Source organism: Hyla sarda, chromosome 1, assembly GCF_029499605.1.
Source record: "Hyla sarda isolate aHylSar1 chromosome 1, aHylSar1.hap1, whole genome shotgun sequence".
Lineage (NCBI taxonomy): Eukaryota > Metazoa > Chordata > Amphibia > Anura > Hylidae > Hyla > Hyla sarda.
The window spans coordinates 323,028,830-323,049,735 of NC_079189.1; the positions used below are offsets into that span (position 1 = coordinate 323,028,830).

At 49.5% G+C, this 20,906-nt stretch overlaps 1 protein-coding gene across 1 annotated transcript; it reads left to right on the forward strand.

Annotated features, from left to right (window-relative positions):
• The first annotated feature begins 11,003 nt into the window (after nucleotides 1-11,003).
• EXOSC3 (exosome component 3) lies at nucleotides 11,004-20,077 on the forward strand. The gene is made up of 4 exons (XM_056519239.1): nucleotides 11,004-11,312; nucleotides 13,149-13,298; nucleotides 16,372-16,523; nucleotides 19,838-20,077. The coding sequence occupies exons 1-4, from the start codon at nucleotides 11,079-11,081 to the stop codon at nucleotides 20,037-20,039; spliced, it is 738 nt and encodes a 245-aa protein (XP_056375214.1). The 5' UTR covers nucleotides 11,004-11,078; the 3' UTR covers nucleotides 20,040-20,077.
• Nucleotides 20,078-20,906: the final 829 nt, after the last annotated feature.

Sequence of the window (20,906 nt, forward strand, 5' to 3'; positions counted from 1 at the left end):
GCTTACAGTGGTGCAGAGCTGTTGGTATGCTGTGCACACAGTGGTGCAGAGCTGTTGGTATGCTGTGCTTACAGTGGTGAAGAGCTGTTGGTATGCTGTGCTTACAGTGGTGCAGAGCTGTCGGTATGCTGTGCACACAGTGGTGCAGAGCTGTCGGTATGCTGTGCTTACAGTGGTGCAGAGCTGTCGGTATGCTGTGCTTACAGTGGTGCAGAGCTGTTGGTATGCTGTGCTTACAGTGGTGCAGAGCTGTCGGCATGCTGTGCTCACAGTGGTGCAGAGCTGTCGGTATGCTGTGCTTACAGTGGTGCAGAGCTGTCGGTATGCTGTGCTTACAGTGGTGCAGAGCTGTCGGTATGCTGTGCTTACAGTGGTGCAGAGCTGTTGGTATGCTGTGCTTACAGTGGTGCAGAGCTGTTGGTATGCTGTGCTTACAGTGGTGCAGAGCTGTCGGTATGCTGTGCTTACAGTGGTGCAGAGCTGTCGGTATGCTGTGCACACAGTGGTGCAGAGCTGTCGGTATGCTGTGCACACAGTGGTGCAGAGCTGTCGGTATGCTGTGCACACAGTGGTGCAGAGCTGTCGGTATGCTGTGCTTACAGTGGTGCAGAGCTGTCGGTATGCTGTGCTTACAGTGGTGCAGAGCTGTTGGTATGCTGTGCTTACAGTGGTGCAGAGCTGTTGGTATGCTGTGCTTACAGTGGTGCAGAGCTGTTGGCATGCTGTGCACACAGTGGTGCAGAGCTGTCGGTATGCTGTGCACACAGTGGTGCAGAGCTGTTGGTATGCTGTGCTTACAGTGGTGCAGAGCTGTCGGTATGCTGTGCTTACAGTGGTGCAGAGCTGTCGGTATGCTGTGCTTACAGTGGTGCAGAGCTGTTGGTATGCTGTGCTTACAGTGGTGCAGAGCTGTTGGCATGCTGTGCACACAGTGGTGCAGAGCTGTCGGTATGCTGTGCACACAGTGGTGCAGAGCTGTCGGTATGCTGTGCACACAGTGGTGCAGAGCTGTCGGTATGCTGTGCTTACAGTGGTGCAGAGCTGTCGGTATGCTGTGCTTACAGTGGTGCAGAGCTGTTGGTATGCTGTGCTTACAGTGGTGCAGAGCTGTTGGTATGCTGTGCTCACAGTGGTGCAGAGCTGTCGGTATGCTGTGCACACAGTGGTGCAGAGCTGTCGGTATGCTGTGCTTACAGTGGTGCAGAGCTGTCGGTATGCTGTGCACACAGTGGTGCAGAGCTGTCGGTATGCTGTGCTTACAGTGGTGCAGAGCTGTTGGTATGCTGTGCTTACAGTGGTGCAGAGCTGTTGGTATGCTGTGCTTACAGTGGTGCAGAGCTGTTGGTATGCTGTGCTCACAGTGGTGCAGAGCTGTCGGTATGCTGTGCTTACAGTGGTGCAGAGCTGTCGGTATGCTGTGCTTACAGTGGTGCAGAGCTGTCGGTATGCTGTGCACACAGTGGTGCAGAGCTGTCGGTATGCTGTGCTTACAGTGGTGCAGAGCTGTTGGTATGCTGTGCTTACAGTGGTGCAGAGCTGTTGGTATGCTGTGCACACAGTGGTGCAGAGCTGTTGGTATGCTGTGCTTACAGTGGTGAAGAGCTGTTGGTATGCTGTGCTTACAGTGGTGCAGAGCTGTCGGTATGCTGTGCACACAGTGGTGCAGAGCTGTCGGTATGCTGTGCTTACAGTGGTGCAGAGCTGTCGGTATGCTGTGCTTACAGTGGTGCAGAGCTGTTGGTATGCTGTGCTTACAGTGGTGCAGAGCTGTCGGTATGCTGTGCTTACAGTGGTGCAGAGCTGTCGGTATGCTGTGCTTACAGTGGTGCAGAGCTGTCGGTATGCTGTGCTTACAGTGGTGCAGAGCTGTTGGTATGCTGTGCTTACAGTGGTGCAGAGCTGTCGGTATGCTGTGCTTACAGTGGTGCAGAGCTGTTGGTATGCTGTGCTTACAGTGGTGCAGAGCTGTTGGTATGCTGTGCACACAGTGGTGCAGAGCTGTTGGTATGCTGTGCTTACAGTGGTGAAGAGCTGTTGGTATGCTGTGCTTACAGTGGTGCAGAGCTGTCGGTATGCTGTGCACACAGTGGTGCAGAGCTGTCGGTATGCTGTGCTTACAGTGGTGCAGAGCTGTCGGTATGCTGTGCTTACAGTGGTGCAGAGCTGTTGGTATGCTGTGCTTACAGTGGTGCAGAGCTGTCGGCATGCTGTGCTCACAGTGGTGCAGAGCTGTCGGTATGCTGTGCTTACAGTGGTGCAGAGCTGTCGGTATGCTGTGCTTACAGTGGTGCAGAGCTGTCGGTATGCTGTGCTTACAGTGGTGCAGAGCTGTCGGTATGCTGTGCTTACAGTGGTGCAGAGCTGTTGGTATGCTGTGCTTACAGTGGTGCAGAGCTGTCGGTATGCTGTGCTTACAGTGGTGCAGAGCTGTTGGTATGCTGTGCTTACAGTGGTGCAGAGCTGTTGGTATGCTGTGCACACAGTGGTGCAGAGCTGTTGGTATGCTGTGCTTACAGTGGTGAAGAGCTGTTGGTATGCTGTGCTTACAGTGGTGCAGAGCTGTCGGTATGCTGTGCACACAGTGGTGCAGAGCTGTCGGTATGCTGTGCTTACAGTGGTGCAGAGCTGTCGGTATGCTGTGCTTACAGTGGTGCAGAGCTGTTGGTATGCTGTGCTTACAGTGGTGCAGAGCTGTCGGCATGCTGTGCTCACAGTGGTGCAGAGCTGTCGGTATGCTGTGCTTACAGTGGTGCAGAGCTGTCGGTATGCTGTGCTTACAGTGGTGCAGAGCTGTCGGTATGCTGTGCTTACAGTGGTGCAGAGCTGTTGGTATGCTGTGCTTACAGTGGTGCAGAGCTGTCGGTATGCTGTGCTTACAGTGGTGCAGAGCTGTCGGTATGCTGTGCTTACAGTGGTGCAGAGCTGTCGGTATGCTGTGCTTACAGTGGTGCAGAGCTGTCGGTATGCTGTGCACACAGTGGTGCAGAGCTGTCGGTATGCTGTGCTTACAGTGGTGCAGAGCTGTCGGTATGCTGTGCTTACAGTGGTGCAGAGCTGTTGGTATGCTGTGCTTACAGTGGTGCAGAGCTGTTGGTATGCTGTGCTTACAGTGGTGCAGAGCTGTTGGCATGCTGTGCACACAGTGGTGCAGAGCTGTTGGTATGCTGTGCTTACAGTGGTGCAGAGCTGTTGGTATGCTGTGCTTACAGTGGTGCAGAGCTGTCGGTATGCTGTGCTTACAGTGGTGCAGAGCTGTCGGTATGCTGTGCTTACAGTGGTGCAGAGCTGTTGGTATGCTGTGCTTACAGTGGTGCAGAGCTGTTGGTATGCTGTGCTTACAGTGGTGCAGAGCTGTCGGTATGCTGTGCTTACAGTGGTGCAGAGCTGTCGGTATGCTGTGCTTACAGTGGTGCAGAGCTGTCGGTATGCTGTGCACACAGTGGTGCAGAGCTGTTGGTATGCTGTGCTTACAGTGGTGCAGAGCTGTTGGTATGCTGTGCTCACAGTGGTGCAGAGCTGTCGGTATGCTGTGCACACAGTGGTGCAGAGCTGTCGGTATGCTGTGCTTACAGTGGTGCAGAGCTGTCGGTATGCTGTGCTTACAGTGGTGCAGAGCTGTTGGTATGCTGTGCTCACAGTGGTGCAGAGCTGTCGGTATGCTGTGCACACAGTGGTGCAGAGCTGTCGGTATGCTGTGCTTACAGTGGTGCAGAGCTGTTGGTATGCTGTGCTTACAGTGGTGCAGAGCTGTTGGTATGCTGTGCTTACAGTGGTGCAGAGCTGTTGGTATGCTGTGCTTACAGTGGTGCAGAGCTGTTGGTATGCTGTGCTTACAGTGGTGCAGAGCTGTTGGTATGCTGTGCTTACAGTGGTGCAGAGCTGTTGGTATGCTGTGCTTACAGTGGTGCAGAGCTGTTGGTATGCTGTGCTTACAGTGGTGCAGAGCTGTTGGTATGCTGTGCTTACAGTGGTGCAGAGCTGTTGGCATGCAGTGCTCACAGTGGTGCAGAGCTGTTGGTATGCTGTGCTTACAGTGGTGCAGAGCTGTTGGTATGCTGTGCTTACAGTGGTGCAGAGCTGTTGGTATGCTATGCTTACAGTGGTGCAGAGCTGTCGGTATGCTGTGCTTACAGTGGTGCAGAGCTGTCGGTATGCTGTGCACACAGTGGTGCAGAGCTGTTGGTATGCTGTGCTTACAGTGGTGCAGAGCTGTTGGTATGCTGTGCTCACAGTGGTGCAGAGCTGTCGGTATGCTGTGCACACAGTGGTGCAGAGCTGTCGGTATGCTGTGCTTACAGTGGTGCAGAGCTGTTGGTATGCTGTGCTTACAGTGGTGCAGAGCTGTTGGTATGCTGTGCTTACAGTGGTGCAGAGCTGTTGGTATGCTGTGCTTACAGTGGTGCAGAGCTGTTGGTATGCTGTGCTTACAGTGGTGCAGAGCTGTTGGTATGCTGTGCTTACAGTGGTGCAGAGCTGTTGGTATGCTGTGCTTACAGTGGTGCAGAGCTGTTGGTATGCTATGCTTACAGTGGTGCAGAGCTGTTGGTATGCTGTGCACACAGTGGTGCAGAGCTGTTGGTATGCTATGCTTACAGTGGTGCAGAGCTGTTGGTATGCTATGCTTACAGTGGTGCAGAGCTGTTGGTATGCTGTGCTTACAGTGGTGCAGAGCTGTTGGTATGCTGTGCTTACAGTGGTGCAGAGCTGATGGTATGCTGTGCTTACAGTGGTGCAGAGCTGTCGGTATGCTGTGCTTACAGTGGTGCAGAGCTGTTGGTATGCTGTGCTTACAGTGGTGCAGAGCTGTTGGTATGCTGTGCTTACAGTGGTGAAGAGCTGTTGGTATGCTGTGCTTACAGTGGTGCAGAGCTGTTGGTATGCTGTGCTTACAGTGGTGCAGAGCTGTTGGTATGCTGTGCTTACAGTGGTGCAGAGCTGTCGGTATGCTGTGCTTACAGTGGTGCAGAGCTGTCGGTATGCTGTGCTTACAGTGGTGCAGAGCTGTTGGTATGCTGTGCTTACAGTGGTGCAGAGCTGTTGGTATGCTGTGCTTACAGTGGTGCAGAGCTGTTGGTATGCTGTGCTTACAGTGGTGCAGAGCTGTTGGTATGCTGTGCTTACAGTGGTGCAGAGCTGTTGGTATGCTGTGCTTACAGTGGTGCAGAGCTGTCGGTATGCTGTGCTTACAGTGGTGCAGAGCTGTCGGTATGCTGTGCTTACAGTGGTGCAGAGCTGTCGGTATGCTGTGCACACAGTGGTGCAGAGCTGTCGGTATGCTGTGCACACAGTGGTGCAGAGCTGTCGGTATGCTGTGCACACAGTGGTGCAGAGCTGTCGGTATGCTGTGCTTACAGTGGTGCAGAGCTGTCGGTATGCTGTGCTTACAGTGGTGCAGAGCTGTTGGTATGCTGTGCTTACAGTGGTGCAGAGCTGTTGGTATGCTGTGCTCACAGTGGTGCAGAGCTGTCGGTATGCTGTGCACACAGTGGTGCAGAGCTGTCGGTATGCTGTGCTTACAGTGGTGCAGAGCTGTCGGTATGCTGTGCTTACAGTGGTGCAGAGCTGTCGGTATGCTGTGCACACAGTGGTGCAGAGCTGTCGGTATGCTGTGCACACAGTGGTGCAGAGCTGTTGGTATGCTGTGCTTACAGTGGTGCAGAGCTGTTGGTATGCTGTGCACACAGTGGTGCAGAGCTGTTGGTATGCTGTGCTTACAGTGGTGAAGAGCTGTTAGTATGCTGTGCTTACAGTGGTGCAGAGCTGTCGGTATGCTGTGCACACAGTGGTGCAGAGCTGTCGGTATGCTGTGCTTACAGTGGTGCAGAGCTGTCGGTATGCTGTGCTTACAGTGGTGCAGAGCTGTTGGTATGCTGTGCTTACAGTGGTGCAGAGCTGTCGGCATGCTGTGCTCACAGTGGTGCAGAGCTGTCGGTATGCTGTGCTTACAGTGGTGCAGAGCTGTCGGTATGCTGTGCTTACAGTGGTGCAGAGCTGTCGGTATGCTGTGCTTACAGTGGTGCAGAGCTGTTGGTATGCTGTGCTTACAGTGGTGCAGAGCTGTTGGTATGCTGTGCTTACAGTGGTGCAGAGCTGTCGGTATGCTGTGCTTACAGTGGTGCAGAGCTGTCGGTATGCTGTGCTTACAGTGGTGCAGAGCTGTCGGTATGCTGTGCTTACAGTGGTGCAGAGCTGTCGGTATGCTGTGCACACAGTGGTGCAGAGCTGTCGGTATGCTGTGCACACAGTGGTGCAGAGCTGTCGGTATGCTGTGCTTACAGTGGTGCAGAGCTGTCGGTATGCTGTGCTTACAGTGGTGCAGAGCTGTTGGTATGCTGTGCTTACAGTGGTGCAGAGCTGTTGGCATGCTGTGCTCACAGTGGTGCAGAGCTGTCGGTATGCTGTGCACACAGTGGTGCAGAGCTGTTGGTATGCTGTGCTTACAGTGGTGCAGAGCTGTCGGTATGCTGTGCTTAAAGTGGTGCAGAGCTGTTGGTATGCTGTGCTTACAGTGGTGCAGAGCTGTCGGTATGCTGTGCTTACAGTGGTGCAGAGCTGTTGGTATGCTGTGCTTACAGTGGTGCAGAGCTGTCGGTATGCTGTGCTTACAGTGGTGCAGAGCTGTTGGTATGCTGTGCTCACAGTGGTGCAGAGCTGTCGGTATGCTGTGCACACAGTGGTGCAGAGCTGTCGGTATGCTGTGCTTACAGTGGTGCAGAGCTGTTGGTATGCTGTGCTTACAGTGGTGCAGAGCTGTTGGTATGCTGTGCTTACAGTGGTGCAGAGCTGTTGGTATCCTGTGCTTACAGTGGTGCAGAGCTGTTGGTATGCTGTGCTTACAGTGGTGCAGAGCTGTTGGTATGCTGTGCTTACAGTGGTGCAGAGCTGTTGGTATGCTGTGCTTACAGTGGTGCAGAGCTGTTGGTATGCTGTGCTTACAGTGGTGCAGAGCTGTTGGTATGCTGTGCTTACAGTGGTGCAGAGCTGTTGGCATGCTGTGCTCACAGTGGTGCAGAGCTGTCGGTATGCTGTGCTTACAGTGGTGCAGAGCTGTTGGTATGCTGTGCTTACAGTGGTGCAGAGCTGTTGGTATGCTGTGCTTACAGTGGTGCAGAGCTGTCGGTATGCTGTGCTTACAGTGGTGCAGAGCTGTCGGTATGCTGTGCTTACAGTGGTGCAGAGCTGTCGGTATGCTGTGCTTACAGTGGTGCAGAGCTGTCGGTATGCTGTGCACACAGTGGTGCAGAGCTGTCGGTATGCTGTGCACACAGTGGTGCAGAGCTGTCGGTATGCTGTGCTTACAGTGGTGCAGAGCTGTCGGTATGCTGTGCTTACAGTGGTGCAGAGCTGTTGGTATGCTGTGCTTACAGTGGTGCAGAGCTGTTGGCATGCTGTGCTCACAGTGGTGCAGAGCTGTCGGTATGCTGTGCACACAGTGGTGCAGAGCTGTTGGTATGCTGTGCTTACAGTGGTGCAGAGCTGTCGGTATGCTGTGCTTACAGTGGTGCAGAGCTGTTGGTATGCTGTGCTTACAGTGGTGCAGAGCTGTCGGTATGCTGTGCTTACAGTGGTGCAGAGCTGTTGGTATGCTGTGCTTACAGTGGTGCAGAGCTGTTGGTATGCTGTGCTTACAGTGGTGCAGAGCTGTCGGTATGCTGTGCTTACAGTGGTGCAGAGCTGTCGGTATGCTGTGCACACAGTGGTGCAGAGCTGTTGGTATGCTGTGCTTACAGTGGTGCAGAGCTGTTGGTATGCTGTGCTTACAGTGGTGCAGAGCTGTCGGTATGCTGTGCACACAGTGGTGCAGAGCTGTCGGTATGCTGTGCTTACAGTGGTGCAGAGCTGTCGGTATGCTGTGCTTACAGTGGTGCAGAGCTGTTGGTATGCTGTGCTCACAGTGGTGCAGAGCTGTCGGTATGCTGTGCACACAGTGGTGCAGAGCTGTCGGTATGCTGTGCTTACAGTGGTGCAGAGCTGTTGGTATGCTGTGCTTACAGTGGTGCAGAGCTGTTGGTATGCTGTGCTTACAGTGGTGCAGAGCTGTTGGTATGCTGTGCTTACAGTGGTGCAGAGCTGTTGGTATGCTGTGCTTACAGTGGTGCAGAGCTGTTGGTATGCTGTGCTTACAGTGGTGCAGAGCTGTTGGTATGCTGTGCTTACAGTGGTGCAGAGCTGTTGGTATGCTGTGCTTACAGTGGTGCAGAGCTGTTGGTATGCTGTGCTTACAGTGGTGCAGAGCTGTTGGCATGCTGTGCTCACAGTGGTGCAGAGCTGTTGGTATGCTGTGCTTACAGTGGTGCAGAGCTGTTGGTATGCTGTGCTTACAGTGGTGCAGAGCTGTTGGTATGCTATGCTTACAGTGGTGCAGAGCTGTCGGTATGCTGTGCTTACAGTGGTGCAGAGCTGTCGGTATGCTGTGCACACAGTGGTGCAGAGCTGTTGGTATGCTGTGCTTACAGTGGTGCAGAGCTGTTGGTATGCTGTGCTCACAGTGGTGCAGAGCTGTCGGTATGCTGTGCACACAGTGGTGCAGAGCTGTCGGTATGCTGTGCTTACAGTGGTGCAGAGCTGTTGGTATGCTGTGCTTACAGTGGTGCAGAGCTGTTGGTATGCTGTGCTTACAGTGGTGCAGAGCTGTTGGTATGCTGTGCTTACAGTGGTGCAGAGCTGTTGGTATGCTGTGCTTACAGTGGTGCAGAGCTGTTGGTATGCTGTGCTTACAGTGGTGCAGAGCTGTTGGTATGCTGTGCTTACAGTGGTGCAGAGCTGTTGGTATGCTATGCTTACAGTGGTGCAGAGCTGTTGGTATGCTGTGCACACAGTGGTGCAGAGCTGTTGGTATGCTATGCTTACAGTGGTGCAGAGCTGTTGGTATGCTATGCTTACAGTGGTGCAGAGCTGTTGGTATGCTGTGCTTACAGTGGTGCAGAGCTGTTGGTATGCTGTGCTTACAGTGGTGCAGAGCTGTTGGTATGCTGTGCTTACAGTGGTGCAGAGCTGTCGGTATGCTGTGCTTACAGTGGTGCAGAGCTGTTGGTATGCTGTGCTTACAGTGGTGCAGAGCTGTTGGTATGCTGTGCTTACAGTGGTGCAGAGCTGTTGGTATGCTATGCTTACAGTGGTGCAGAGCTGTTGGTATGCTGTGCACACAGTGGTGCAGAGCTGTTGGTATGCTATGCTTACAGTGGTGCAGAGCTGTTGGTATGCTATGCTTACAGTGGTGCAGAGCTGTTGGTATGCTGTGCTTACAGTGGTGCAGAGCTGTTGGTATGCTGTGCTTACAGTGGTGCAGAGCTGTTGGTATGCTGTGCTTACAGTGGTGCAGAGCTGTCGGTATGCTGTGCTTACAGTGGTGCAGAGCTGTTGGTATGCTGTGCTTACAGTGGTGCAGAGCTGTTGGTATGCTGTGCTTACAGTGGTGAAGAGCTGTTGGTATGCTGTGCTTACAGTGGTGCAGAGCTGTTGGCATGCTGTGCTCACAGTGGTGCAGAGCTGTCGGTATGCTGTGCTTACAGTGGTGCATAGCTGTTGGTATGCTGTGCTTACAGTGGTGCAGAGCTGTTGGTATGCTGTGCTCACAGTGGTGCAGAGCTGTCGGTATGCTGTGCACACAGTGGTGCAGAGCTGTCGGTATGCTGTGCTTACAGTGGTGCAGAGCTGTTGGTATGCTGTGCTTACAGTGGTGCAGAGCTGTTGGTATGCTGTGCTTACAGTGGTGCAGAGCTGTCGGTATGCTGTGCTTACAGTGGTGCAGAGCTGTTGGTATGCTGTGCACACAGTGGTGCAGAGCTGTTGGTATGCTATGCTTACAGTGGTGCAGAGCTGTTGGTATGCTATGCTTACAGTGGTGCAGAGCTGTTGGTATGCTGTGCTTACAGTGGTGCAGAGCTGTTGGTATGCTGTGCTTACAGTGGTGCAGAGCTGTTGGTATGCTGTGCTTACAGTGGTGCAGAGCTGTCGGTATGCTGTGCTTACAGTGGTGCAGAGCTGTTGGTATGCTGTGCTTACAGTGGTGCAGAGCTGTTGGTATGCTGTGCTTACAGTGGTGCAGAGCTGTTGGTATGCTGTGCTTACAGTGGTGCAGAGCTGTCGGTATGCTGTGCTTACAGTGGTGCAGAGCTGTTGGTATGCTGTGCTTACAGTGGTGCAGAGCTGTTGGTATGCTGTGCTTACAGTGGTGAAGAGCTGTTGGTATGCTGTGCTTACAGTGGTGCAGAGCTGTTGGCATGCTGTGCTCACAGTGGTGCAGAGCTGTCGGTATGCTGTGCTTACAGTGGTGCATAGCTGTCGGTATGCTGTGCTTACAGTGGTGCAGAGCTGTCGGTATGCTGTGCACACAGTGGTGCAGAGCTGTCGGTATGCTGTGCACACAGTGGTGCAGAGCTGTTGGTATGCTGTGCTCACAGTGGTGCAGAGCTGTCGGTATGCTGTGCTTACAGTGGTGCAGAGCTGTTGGTATGCTGTGCTCACAGTGGTGCAGAGCTGTTGGTATGCTGTGCTTACAGTGGTGCAGAGCTGTTGGTATGCTGTGCACACAGTGGTGCAGAGCTGTCGGTATGCTGTGCACACAGTGGTGCAGAGCTGTCGGTATGCTGTGCTTACAGTGGTGCAGAGCTGTTGGTATGCTGTGCAAACAGTGGTGCAGAGCTGTTGGTATGCTGTGCACACAGTGGTGCAGAGCTGTTGGTATGCTGTGCTTACAGTGGTGCAGAGCTGTCGGTATGCTGTGCACACAGTGGTGCAGAGCTGTTGGTATGCTGTGCTTACAGTGGTGCAGAGCTGTCGGTATGCTGTGCTTACAGTGGTGCAGAGCTGTCGGTATGCTGTGCTTACAGTGGTGCAGAGCTGTCGGTATGCTGTGCACCGCGGAGCAGCAGTACAGCGCTGTTTGTATGCTGTGTAGGGCAGTAGCGAAGCATCACGCAACAAAGCATCAGATATCTCTTTGAGGACACAGCCACAGAATCAGGCCGATCTAGGGAGTAGGGATTGGCTTCTCACATACACGTGACTAGTCACATGGCCATGACATCACCAAAGGTCCTGTAGCTGACTAAGTCTCTAGCAAGTTCCCTGGCAGCATGTCGGCGCAAGACGCGGTGGGGCAGATAGTGTTACCGGGTGATGTGCTCCTACTTCCCACTCCGGCCGCAGACGCCCCGCTTTCCCTCTCGGCCTCCCCAGCTGCTAAGCGGTTGCGTGTGATTTGCGGCCCCGGCCTGATGCGCCAGGGAGAGAACCTGCAGGTGGTGAAGTGTGGGCTCCTGAGACACCGGGAACCGGCGCTCTATTGGGTGGACTCGCAGCAGAAGAGGGTAATGTCACCGGGATACAGTACTGTTTTACTCCAAGCCTCACATACGACCTCCATAGAATTAGTTTAGACTCGTCACGTGACAGAGAACTCCCTCGGCTCCAATTCAAATGAACAGGAATCTGAACAATCATGGAGGATTAAAAGGGTCATCCAGAAGGGGAAAACCAGAGATAATTTCTTCCAAAAACACCACCACCTCTGTCATTAGGTTCGCTAAAGTGGATGAGGCCAAGTTGTAATACCATGCACAACCTGATGACAAAAGTGGTGCTACTTTTGTAAGAAATCATGTCTGTTTTGCTTTTTCTCGATAACCCATTTAAAGGGGGTCTCCCTTGTTTATACTGTGTTTTGTTATTATGTTTGTGTGTTATGTGTTTTTTTTTTTTTTTTATGTGTGTTGTGATTGTGTTTTCTTACCTTTTGTGAAGATCCGGAAGCTGGCCCCTTTTTCTTCCAGCGGCTTGCTGTGCACCTCGGCCTCCGCCATGTTGTGTTCGGTAAGTGGGATGGCGGGGGGTGTGTTCTTGCTTCTGTCCTTCCTATCTTCTGATGTCCGAGGCAAATCTTTTCTTCCTGTTTCTTCCGTGGCTCAGCGACGAATCTGCGGCCTCTTCCGGCGCATGCGCAGGTAGTTTTTAGTTTTTTTTACCAATAAAGTTATTTTTGTCTAATTGATAAACTGTGCATGCGCGAGTACGCAAGTGCTACGCTAACAGCGTAGCGTACGTTAGGTCTACGCTAATAGCGTAGCTTTGCGCAAGCGCAGACAGTTTGTCAATTAGCCAAAAAAAACTTTATTGGTAAAAAAAAAATGCGCCGGAAGAGGCCGCAGATTCGTCGCTGAGCCACGGAAGAAACAGGAAGAAAAGATTCGCCTCGGACGTCAGAAGATAGGAAGGACAGAAGCAAGAACACACCCCCCGACATCCCACTTACCGAACACAACATGGCGGAGGCCGATGTGCACAGCAAGCCGCTGGAAGAAAAAGGGGCCAGCTTCAGATCTTCACAAAAGGTAAGAAAATACATGTATGCATAATCACAACACACATTAAAAAAACACATACTTATACACACACATAAAACACAAACATAATAACAAAAAACAGTATAAACAAGGGAGAACCCCTTTAAAGGGAGCTGACCATATTATTTAGTGATGTGTCGTGACCATGTAAATTAAGTGCTGGCAGGGGATCAGTAGCTGGAGAGCGCAGACTTTTTATCCCCCAGAATACCCCTTTAGGCTAGGTTTTCACACTTTTTTTTTTTTCTTGCTTTTTTTTGGAATACTCAAACGGCAGTTTTTGAGCCCAAATCAGAAGTGGATCCAGTAGGAAGAAGTGTAAGTCCTTCCTTTATATTTCCCATTACTTTTGAATACACTTCTGGCTTTGGCTCAAGAAATGCAGTGGTAGTTCTCCAAAAAATGCCAGAAAAAAACCTGCGAGGAAACCTAGCCTTGAAGGAAATCTGGCATCCGTTTCACCTGCTCTAACCTGTCGATACAGACAGGTAGTGCAGGTGACGCTAATGACAAAGATACTTACCTGGATCTGCACTGTGCTGCGGTTCTCCTGCTATGCTTTTTAGTATCTTCCGCTCCGGGCCAGACTTGGAATATGGGCGGAGCTTAGTGACGTCACCGCTGCTGTTCTCTGCTGAGTCCTGCTGCAAGAAAACAGTGATGTTACTAAGCTCCGCCCATGCTCCAAGTCGGGCCTGGAGCGGAAGATAACAAAGGGGATAGCTGGAGAACCACAGCAAGAACAGGTTAGTGCAGGTGAAATTGATGACATGTTCCTTTTTAATATTTGTCTGTTTCCTACAGTATGTTCCAGTGAAAGGAGACCATGTTATTGGAATTGTCACTATGAAGTCTGGGGATATCTTCAAGCTCGATGTTGCAGGCAGCGATCAAGCGTCATTATCATTTTTGGCATTTGAAGGTGCAACTAAAAAGAACAGACCAAATGTGAAGGTAAGTTACCAGCATGTACATGTGACAATGTTACTAGCCCCAGTGCACAGATCTTCTATATGAGCTAAGATGTTTGGCTTGTAGCTGTGACGTCAGATCACACTCTCTGTATGCAGTTTGCTCCGTCCTTCTCCTTGCTCTCCCTCCCCTTCTGTCTGCCCGAGAAGAAACAGCGGATGTGAATTGGGGGGAGGGGATGTAGTCTGGTATTACTGCTCATTAAATCTTATCTAAGGATTTAGAAATCTAATGAGCAGTAATACCAGCTCCCCCTCCTTCACATCACTGGTCTCATCCCGAGCAGACAGGAGTGGAAGGGGAGCAGGGATGGGAGCTCTGCATTCGCATTGCAGCCTGTGACGTGGTATTACAGCTGCAAGCCAAACATCTCTGCTCATCTCAACGTTAAACCACCCGCTCTATGGTGTACACGTAAAAAAGAAAAAAGTAACAACAAAGTCTAGAATTGTGTATTTTTGGTCATTTTTTTTTATACCCTAAACAAATGTATAATAAGCGATCAAAAAGTCCCATCAAAACAAAAATGGTATCGATAAAAACTACAGATCACGACGCAAAAAAATCAGCCCTCGTATAGCGCTCTCTACGGAAAAATAAAAAAGTTCAGAAGGAGATTTTTGAACATGCTCATTTTTGTCCAAAAAATATATAAAAAAAAAAGTAAAATAAAAAAACCTGTGTAATTTGGGTATCATAACCTTATGGACCTACAGAATACAGATTATTGGGGGAGATTTATCAAAACCTGTGCTGATGGAAAGTTGCCCATAGCAACCAATCAGATTTCTTCTTTCATTTTTAAAAAAGGTCTCTGAGAAATGAAAGATGCGATCTGATTGGTTGCTATAAGCAACTGGTCGACTTTTCCCTTTGGACAGGTTTTGATAAATCTCCCCCAATGTGTCATTTTGGGGTACAGTCAAGTGTTTTTAGGGTACAGTCACATGGGCGGGGGATTACAGCGAGTTTCCCGCTGCGAGTTTGAGCTGCCACTCAAAATTTGCAGCATCGCAAACTAGCAGCCTGATACTCACTGTAAGCCCCCTGCCCATGTGAATGTACCCTGTACATTCACAGGGGGGGGGGGGAACGTCCAGCTGTTGCAAAACTACAACTCCCAGCATGCACAGTCTATCAGTGCATGCTGGTAGTTATAGTTTTGCAACAGCTGGAGGCACACGGGTTGGGAAACATTGAGTTAGGAAACAGACAATGTTTCCCAACCAGTGTGCCTCCAGTTGTTGCAAAACCACAACTCCCAAACATTCTCGGGCATGCTGGAAGTAGTAGTTCGGCAACATCTTTAGAGCCAGATGTTGCCGAACTAAAACTCCCAGCATGCTTGGAGTTGTAGTTTTGCAACACCTGGAGGACTACAGTTTGCAGACCACTGTGCCCTTCCAGATGTTGCAAAACTACAACTCCCAGTATGCCAAAATTGTCCAGGCATGCTGGGAGTTGTAGTTCTGCAACATCTGAAGGGCCAGATGTTACAGAACTACAACTCCCAGCATGCCTGGACAGTAAGGGCATGCTGAGGATGTGTAGTTTTGCAACATCTGGAAGGGCACAGTGGTCTCCAAACTGTGGACCTCCAGTTGTTGCAAAACTGCAACTCCCAGCATGCCCAGGGCTGTCTGGGCATGCTGGGAGTTGTAGTATACAGGGTCCCATTACAGAAATGCATGTCGCTTTACGGCGACTTGCATTGCTGTAAAGGGCCCGACCGAGGCTGAAGAGGAACTCGCCTGTCGCCGCCGCCGCCGTCTTCATTGCCGGGATCAGGGTCTTCAGGGACGAGGTAAGTACCGGGGCCGGGCCCCAGCACTCCCCCAACCCCCCGCCGCGTCCTCTGGTCTTCCGTCCTCTCCGGACTTCCAGGGGCCGGGCAGGGCGGGAGGAAGTAAACCCCCCCCCTGCGATTGGTCGGTTAGCTCCTAGCCTCCAGCATGGTCCTGGCTGTCTGTGACAACCGGGATCATGCAAAATTACCAGGCGGTCGGGTCCCAGAGACCCGATCAGCCCGGTATCGCCGCAGATCGCAAGGGCGATTTCGCTACATGGCCCCCCTTGGCGTTTGCCCTGGATGCCTGTTGAAGCATTTCAGCAGGCATCCGCTTCCGATCTCTTCCCGGCGCGCGGCAGGGACCGGAAAACGCCAGGGCGTATAGATACGCCCTGGGTCCTTAAGGCCCAGGGTGTGAGGGCGTATTCATACGCCCTGGGTCCTTAAGAGGTTAAAGGAGTACTCCGGCACGCACTTTTCTCATTTTATCCCGTCTGGGCTGCAAAATAAAAGAAAACACACTTTATCTTACCTGCCAACGAGCCCCCGGAGCTCCGGTACAGGTGTTTGGTCCCCGGGCTGTATTCTTCTTACTTCCTGTTAGTCCGGCTCGTCACACGGAGCTTCAGCCTATCACAAGCCAAGGCGGGACATCGCTGCGGCCGGTGATAGGCTGAAGCTCAAGCTTTTATGTAAACAAAATTTTATTTTATTTTCACATTTTCTATTAGTGACTTATAAAAATAAAGAAAATAATCCTGAAATCTTGCAGCTTTACATTTTAGTCACAGGCTTAATATTTTTATGAGATGTCTCATATGTAAAACTATTATGCCATTATTCCCTGGGTGCCCAAAATATAAAATAAGAGGGGACTTGCTTGACGCCACTCCCTCGGTGTCTTAGTATCACACTCCAGTCCTCCCATGCCGTCTTCTTCCTGCTTTGCCTGTAGCAAACACTTCACACTTGCTGGTGAGCAAATCGCCAGCGATGACCCACATTGGCCAGCGATAGGCGGAGCAGCTATGTGATGCATTAAGCCCCGGGGCACATTGCATCACTCTTGCCGCTCAACCTATCGCCGGTTGAGGCTGCATTTTCAAGCGGTCCTAGTGCCACAGAATCAAGTAAATGTGCGGAATGTGTCTGTGGTTTTTTATTTATTTATTTATTTTTTTTAATGATCACCCACAGATCCTCTTTTAAATGAAACATTAACTCTCAGGTTGGTTAATTTCATGAAGATATTTTCTTTCTTTGCAGGTTGGAGATCTTGTCTATGGACAGTTCATTGTTGCCAATAAAGACATGGAGCCAGAGTTGGCATGTATAGATGGCTCTGGGAAAGCAAACGGGATGGGAGTCATTGGACAAGATGGCCTTATGTTTAAAGTTTCATTGGGACTTGTGAGAAAGTAAGATACCCCACATATGTTTTACAGCTTCCACTCTCCCCCCCCCCGTAAACACTTTGACATCATGGCTTCTTTTTATAATGGAAGCCATGATGCTGATTGGGAAAGATCTGTATAACAGCAAATGTAGTGCTGGATGCTGTGGTTTTGTCAAGTCATGGAGACTCCAACAGAATGTCTCTGTTAGTGTGAACATAACATAACCTGTTGTTACAGATATTACTCCGAACTGTTGCCATAAACAGATTTGTAAATTACTTCTATTAAAAAATCTTTATCCTTCCAGTACTTTTTAGCAGCTGTATGCTACAGAGGAAGTTATTTTCTTTTTTAATTTATTTTCTGTCTGACCACAGTGCTTTCTGCTGACACCTCTGTCTGTCTCAGGAACTGTCCAGAGCAGGAGAGAATCCCCATGGCAAACCTCTCCTGCTCCGAAAAATTCCTGATAAGGGCATCAGGTGTCAGCAAAGAGCACTGTGGACAAGACAAAAAAGAAATTCAAAAAGAAAAGAATTTCCTCTGTAGCATACAGCTGCTAAAATGTACTGGAAGGATAAAGATTTTTTAATAGAAGTAATTTACAAATCTGTTTAACTTTCTGGCAACAGTTGATTTAAAGTCTCTCTCTGTCTCGGTCAGGTCGGGGTTTTTGTTTTAAAGTCCCATGCAAATCAATGGTAAATGTATGTTCCCACATAACTTCCGTACGGCTGGAGATATTTCAATACCTGGTACACATATTACGGGTCGGGATATGAGGACGCGATGGGTCGGCAGGGCCGGCCTTCGTGGTGTGCGAGCTGTGCGGCCGCACAGGGCGCCATAGCAACAGGGGCGCCAGGCGACCGACACAGCTCGCAGTGTAACAGGCCGGTGTAGTGAAGAAACCTGTGTCTTGAAGCGTTCTGTGTCCCAAACAGCTGATGAAAGTGCTGAGTCACTGTGATTGGTTGATGGGGGTGTGTGCAGTCTCGCTCTCCTCTGCTCACTGATGCAGCCTTACAGCCTGGACACCGGTTTCTTCAAACCCTACAGTCTAATCTCAGCTTTTCTAGATTTCTGAAATATGGAAAAGCTGAGTAGATTAGAGTGTAGGGTATGAGTCTGATTAAGGGGGATTGGTGAAGGGGGAGAGTCTGATTTAAGGGGTGAAGGAGGGGAGATGGTCTGATTATGAGTGACAGGGGACTTAGTAATAAGAACATGGGACTGGTGAGGGGGGGGGGGTTCTGAGTCTGCTTACGGGGGGACTGGTGAAGGGGGAGGGCCTGATTAATGGGGACAGGGACAAAAAAAAGTGTTACAAAGATTTTTTTCCTCTTTGTAAGTTTATGGGGTAATGGGGGCGCCACAAGGTTAGCTCGCACAGGGCGCCTGAACACCTAAGGCCGGCAGGGATATGACAACAATATGAGGACAGGATATGAAATCAAAAGCTTCCTCTGATTTTCCTCCACAACAAGGATTAGGAAGGAAAAACCGGATCACGCCGGGTACTCAGCTAGTTTATTAATAAAAAATTAAGGTCCCTGAAACACTTACAAGCAATAACAGCTGCCACAGCGATGTCATTTTTATATTTTGAGAGGGACTTTAAGTTAGTCCCTCTCAGCATTATTTAGGCCGCTTTCACACTGCCACCTTGCTCCGCTAAAGGTAGCTCTGTCGGTCAGTCCATTAGAAATGTCCAATTTTTGTTTTTCCTTTCAACTACGGACCCTTAACTGGTCAGCACAACATCCGTGTTAACCTAGCCTTAGATGAGGGTTAGCAATGTGTTGGATTAGTTCCCCTCAAACCCCCCCCCAATTAGCTTAGTAGAACTCCAGAAGGCCTGGATTTTGAGGCTGTAGTATAGACCCTACAATATGGTTGTGTGAAAGGGGCTTTAGACACAGGGTCTGCACTTGGATCATTATCATCCTGGATAAATATTCAAATGTAAATTAGAAAAGACAAGATGGATTAAAGGGGCATACGACCTCAGACATTTATGGCATAACATGTGGATATGCCATATTGGTCCCAGAGGATCAATACCTTATTACAGGGGCCCCCTTAACTGTCCAATTACAATACAGTGGCCAGGACTACAGAAACAAGTGACCTAGAGAGTGAAGGTAAATCAACCTGTTAAGGACACATGACCATCATTATTACAGATAAATTTACACCCTTGATGTCTGGAAAATGTACGCCTTGGAGCATTAAGGGAATGTCGGCTACTATTACTCACCACTTAAGACTGCCAGTGGCTATCCTGCCTCTGACCGATATTAAGTCTTCGGAGGTCGTGATCACGGTGTCTAAGGGTACGTTTCCACGTACCATATTTTGCTGCTGTGTATTTTCTTTCCAATTGAAGTCAATGGGTAGCAAAACACACAGCTGATTTTGCTACCCATTGACTTCACTGTGAAAGAAAATACACAGCAGCAAAATATGGCACGTGAGAACATACCCTAAAGCATCATATTACATCCTGGCTAGCTTAGTCAGCTCATCAGACCATGTTTCAGGGGTCCAAAGAGCCAAAATGGTGGAGAAGGGTCCCCTTACCTGCCTCCAATTACCAGGTGGCAGGCTGAATCAGTGGCTTAGACATGCTGTATCAGTGGTTCACCAATCACACTGCACAACACAATGCAATAGCAGTAAATGCAATCTAGTGATTGCATGTAAAAGTCCCCAATGGGAAAAAGTGTCAGTTGTCGAAATAATTTAAAAACTCCTCCCTTAAAAAATAATCACCGTTTTCCCATTTCTCATTTTATTTTTATGCTAAAAGTGTTAGTAGCATTTGATTAACTTTGAGACTTGTTGTCTGTCACGTAAAAAGTTTAGATCGCGTTTGTTCTCGCTCATAAGCCGGTGAAGTGCGCACCACTCTTTAGGCAGTCAGTAGATCAGACCTTTTTACTGCATAGACTTTAACAGCCAGGGAGTGAAGCACGTGCGGCCGTGCACTTCCTCGGCTTAGAACTCACAATCACAGTGGGTCTCAGGAGTGGGACCTGGTGCGATATAAACTTTTAACATGTCTGGACAACATTTTAAAAGTTTAATCAAATTACAGTAACACTTAAAATCAAGGGACTGTGTATTATTTGGTTTATGTATTGTCGGCACACAGACCATGAAACAGACAAGGCATCTATTGATACTGGGCAAACCAGTCAATCAATCGCTTTGGTAATATACTTGTAGCACAAAAACCTGAGCAAATGATAAATTCCCTTCTCCTCGTTTACCACATTTACTTTTAGCATCTCCTTTGATGATGACTTAACTCCATATATTTTTTATTTCAGGCTTTTAACCCCTCAGAATGACATTATTCAGGAACTCATGAATGTTTTTCCAATGGAGTTGGTCATCGGCATGAATGGAAGAATTTGGGTTAAGGCAAAAACCATCCAACAGACATTAATAGTAGCTAATATACTGGAAGCTTGTGAATATTTATCCGCCACACAGAGAAAACAGGTCTTTGCAAAGTTCTCTAACGTATAAATGAAACCAATGTTTCTATGTTTTCTAGATTTTTTTTTTTTTAAATAAAGTAATATTTTTGTTACTAAGATTGTCAATTTCTTGTGTTTATAAATATTTGGATTTAGGGGGAGATTCATCAATATTGGTTTTTAACCCTCTAAGAACATGCGTTGTAAATGTATGGAGCTGCAGTGAGGTACTTCGCGCACAGCGCCGTACATATGCAGCGCAGCTATGAAGCGAGCGCAGGAGCTATGCTGGCTTCATGCACTGTGAGACCCGGCGGCTGTCAGCAGCCGCGGACCCGCCGGTAATGGCGTACATCAGCGATCGTGCTGATGTGTTACTGCCATTAACAACCCCTCAGATGCTGTGATCAATACAGTGCGGCACTTAAAATGGCTGATCTGATCACCAGCGACACTGCTGTGGGATCAGATCAGCCAAGATGGGGGACGGAGGTCCCCTCACCTGCCTCCGTGCGTCTCCTGCTCTGATCTGCCTTCCAGACCAGGGAAGATCGCCGATAATACTGATCAGTATTAGCAATCTAATGATTGCTATAGATAGTCCCCTATGGGGATTAAAGTGTAAATTAAATGTTAAAGTGAAAGGTCCTCCCTCAAAGAGTTAAATCGCCCCTTTTTCCCATTTTTATAAAAAAATATTTGGTATAGCCGTGTGCGAAAATGTCCGAACTATAAAAATATAATCAATAATAGAATAAGGCACTCTTATTGATAACTGTGCACAAGCAGGATCCCGCTCCTTTAACTCAATCAATGATGAACTTTGCACTCGTTTGCAATATTTTTTAATATAATTTATTATTTATGCAATATTTAATACGCAATCCATATATTGATAACGTTTTGGTCAACTCGT